General features: G+C 44.3%; 1 protein-coding gene across 1 annotated transcript; it reads right to left on the bottom strand.

The window, feature by feature from the left end:
- Positions 1–615: 615 nt before the first annotated feature.
- LOC136025661 (piggyBac transposable element-derived protein 3-like) lies at positions 616–1,614 on the bottom strand. The gene has a single exon (XM_065701643.1). The coding sequence runs from the start codon at positions 1,612–1,614 to the stop codon at positions 616–618; it is 999 nt and encodes a 332-aa protein (XP_065557715.1).
- Between the last annotated feature and the right edge of the window lie 225 nt (positions 1,615–1,839).

The following is a 1,839-nucleotide window of genomic DNA, read 5'->3' as shown; positions in this document are numbered from 1 at the left end:
TGAACCAAGAAGGAGTTGCGTAAAAATTCTGAAAATAGCAGAGAGTGACCCTGGAGGTTCAACTAGAACAGGTTTATTTTTTTTAAATTTTTATTTCATTCCATATCCAAAATGTGAATGGTTACCATATGGTCACGTCAGGTATATACAGATACTATTTTAGGTGAAAATTTGTGAAACAGTTGCGATCTGAGTTCCAACACAGTCGAACTTTGCACTTCGAACACATGATTCGACTGGTTCCACCCCTAACGCACTTCTCATAGCGACACCTTCCCTTTTCAGTCGTATCCGGAAAATGCGAGGTCTGGTCAAACCTCACTGATTCCGAAGGCATCCCGTCTCGCGAGGTAGTCGTATTGCGCTTGGTCACTGATAAGGATGGTCTTCCAACTCGAGGACTTTGAGATACGCCAGTAAGAACCAACCCACGAGCAATGTCTATTTTGAAGTACAGCAGAGACATGTGCTGAACATTGATCTGCTTACACTGTCGGCGGTGTATCAGCCAGGCGTTGTTCACAGCCATGTCAAAGAAGTAGTACACAATCCTCATATACCATTTCTTAGAGCGAATGTCAGTCCTGTAAAGCTCCAGGAAGATGTCAGCAAGATCTACGCCCCCATTGATTTGTTGTAGTCACGGACGATTCGGGGGCGATCAACTTCGACGTATTTCCGTGTTGTGCCATCCCATCTCTGACACTTATCAATTGGGGTGACTGCACAGTATGAAGAAGCCAAATGGACTGGTTTGTTGTCATACCATTTTACTACCGATACTTCTGAATGTCCTTCAAAACGGAAGTCCACTGACCCTCGTCCTTTCTTCTTCATGTTGGCGTCGGTATCTAGAACAGCGCCCCTCATTCTGTTGCTGCGTATCGTACCACAAGACTCGATGCCATATTCAACCCGGAGCTTGTGAATGAGATCGATGCCAGTATAGAAGTTATCAAAGAACAACTTGAAGTTCATGAACCTTGGCAGATTTTCTACAAGCCGAAGGACAACGTCAGTACCTTGGCCAAGTTCAGAAATTTCAACAGCTCCTTTTCCTGTATATATCTCTATGTCATACACTATTCCGCTGATGCCGGCTCTCGTGAAAACCTTTACACCCCACGAGTGGGGCTTGTCCTTCAAGTACTGTCGAAATCCAATTCTTCCTTTGAATGGGATCATCTGTTCGTCAATACTTTGGATCTCTTCAGGGTCTATTTTTTTCAGATTCTCCCTGAATGCGTCGTATAGTCTTCTGATCTTGAACAGTTTATCACGACCAATCTCCCCTTTCGGTATCATTAAGGTGTCATCGCAAATGTGGAAAAAAGACCTCAAGCTGATGAACCTATCTCTGCTCATGGTATCAGCCACCGGGGAATATCGTATTCCATTCTCCCAGTACATTCTAACAGCCGGAAGTTTGAGAATGCTCATAAGCATTTGAACTCCAAGAAATCTGCGCAGCTCTTCAAGGGAAAGTTTCAGAGCAAGATTCTTCTTTCTCATGGCATTCAGATTCGTTTGGTCCACAATGTTTGAAAGAATGTCTTCTGTGATAAACATTCGGAAGAGATCAAGGGGCGTTTGTACCTCGTCATAGTGTGGCATAGAACCCTTTCATGTAATATTTCGAGGTTCGGGCTCCGTTTTTATCCACTTGTATTGCTTTGCCTCCTTCGCTACCTTCTTTTTTGCTACTGGTTTTGCCGTGACCTGAGGAGCATCAGTTGGAGTTACTAGACCGGCCACTGCTTGGGAAGGAGCATTTTTTTGAGCTCTTGTAAGGACAAAGGGTTCAGCAGGTGCAGTAACTGTTGCTGACTGTATTGCAGA

This window comes from Artemia franciscana, chromosome 4 (assembly GCF_032884065.1).
Source record: "Artemia franciscana chromosome 4, ASM3288406v1, whole genome shotgun sequence".
NCBI classification, from domain to species: domain Eukaryota; kingdom Metazoa; phylum Arthropoda; class Branchiopoda; order Anostraca; family Artemiidae; genus Artemia; species Artemia franciscana.
The sequence above is the reverse complement of the archived record's forward strand: the minus strand, read 5'-3'. Positions and strand labels throughout refer to the sequence as shown.

Excerpts from the sequence above, each read along its gene's own strand:
- LOC136025661 (XM_065701643.1), bottom strand. The coding sequence starts at position 1,614 with ATGCCACACTATGACGAGGTACAAACGCCCCTTGATCTCTTCCGAATG.